This window comes from Triticum aestivum, chromosome 5B (genome assembly GCF_018294505.1).
Source record: "Triticum aestivum cultivar Chinese Spring chromosome 5B, IWGSC CS RefSeq v2.1, whole genome shotgun sequence".
In the NCBI taxonomy this organism is placed as follows: domain Eukaryota; kingdom Viridiplantae; phylum Streptophyta; class Magnoliopsida; order Poales; family Poaceae; genus Triticum; species Triticum aestivum.
In genome coordinates, this window is record NC_057807.1 from 656,257,584 (window position 1) to 656,258,829 (window position 1,246).

At 59.4% G+C, this 1,246-nt stretch overlaps 1 protein-coding gene across 1 annotated transcript; it reads right to left on the minus strand.

Annotated features, from left to right (window-relative positions):
* LOC123117445 (protein LURP-one-related 10) lies at positions 1-751 on the minus strand. The gene has a single exon (XM_044538196.1). It carries the CDS (start codon positions 712-714, stop codon positions 85-87), a length of 630 nt encoding a protein of 209 aa, XP_044394131.1. The 5' UTR covers positions 715-751; the 3' UTR covers positions 1-84.
* Positions 752-1,246: the final 495 nt, after the last annotated feature.

Genomic DNA, 1,246 nt, shown 5'->3' on the forward strand with positions numbered 1-1,246 from the left:
TGCTAGTGATTTTTTCACAACGAAAATGATGGTATTTCACAAGTGATTTACAAACGAAATTGCGGCGATTGATCGGTTCCAATGCTAGTGATGTATCTGGTCAAGAATCACGGTGAGCGCGAGGATGAACGCCTGGTCGACGCCGGGGTTGATCCTCGCGGTATACGTGTGCCTCCCGAGGAACGCGCCGCCGGCCGTGTTCTGGCGGCTGATCCGCGCGACGATGGTGCCATCGGAGTCGTCGCCGCCGCCGCCACCTCCAGCAGAGACCGTGCACGCGCCGGCGTAGTAGCTGCCGCCGATGACGAAGTCCGGGACCCGCTCGCCGGAGCCGTTGCCGGCGAGGAACACGCGCACCTTGGTCCTGGCGAGCTGCACGGGCGCGGTCTTCACCGCGACGAAGAGCAGGTTCCTCCGGCTGGTGCTGTCCCCCCTGTACGCCTCCCACCTCGTGCTCGCTAGGTAGGTGGAGTCCTGCAGGGTGAGCGCGGGGCGGCGCGACGCCGCGTCGAGGAGGAGGGAGCGGTGCTGGAGGAAGCTGAACACGGCCGCCTCCACCTGCATCACGGCCGCGCCGTGGGCGTCCGTGACGGTGAAGTCGCGCCCCGTCACGCTGATCGTCTTGGTGACCGCGAACGCCGTGGCGGCCGGCGCACAGAACCGTGAACCCACCACCACCACTGCCGGAGTCGCCTCTGCCGGCTCGCCGCTCATGACCGCGCGCGTGGAGGATGATTGCTTGGGCTATGGACGAGTGGTCGAGGCTTAAACGGTAAGGATGGCGAATGGTTGAGACGGGCAAATATAACGGAGTACTATGGTCTCGGGCCGGTTTGACCAGCGCGACGCTGAAAGCCACGGCTGCACCCGCCAACTTTGAACGTACAAGTTGATTTCGGTTGCTGTCAATATCATTTGGCCCTATGGGCGAACAGTTCTAGCCTGTACAATGATTTTGAACCTACCTAGCGAAAACAGCTCAACATTTTCTTAGAGAAAAGACGCAGCCGAGCCTGAGAAGGCCGCTAGCCTAGTCCAACTTTAAATTAACAAAGCCATCGACCGGCCAGGATACAATTGCAGAGTACAACAAAGAGTAAGAACTACAGAAAGCAGCAAGAGCAGCAAGATACAGAGGCGCTGGAAAACAGCTTACTGAGCCTCAAACACTTCACGCGGGAAGGATATACATGGAGCACATAGCCGAAGAAGTTGAGGTCCTCTACCTGGGCGGAAGCAATGCCGG

Bases quoted from the DNA above. Each gene is read 5' to 3' on its own strand.
- LOC123117445 (XM_044538196.1), bottom strand. From the start codon at position 714: ATGAGCGGCGAGCCGGCAGAGGCGACTCCGGCAGTGGTGGTGGTGGGT.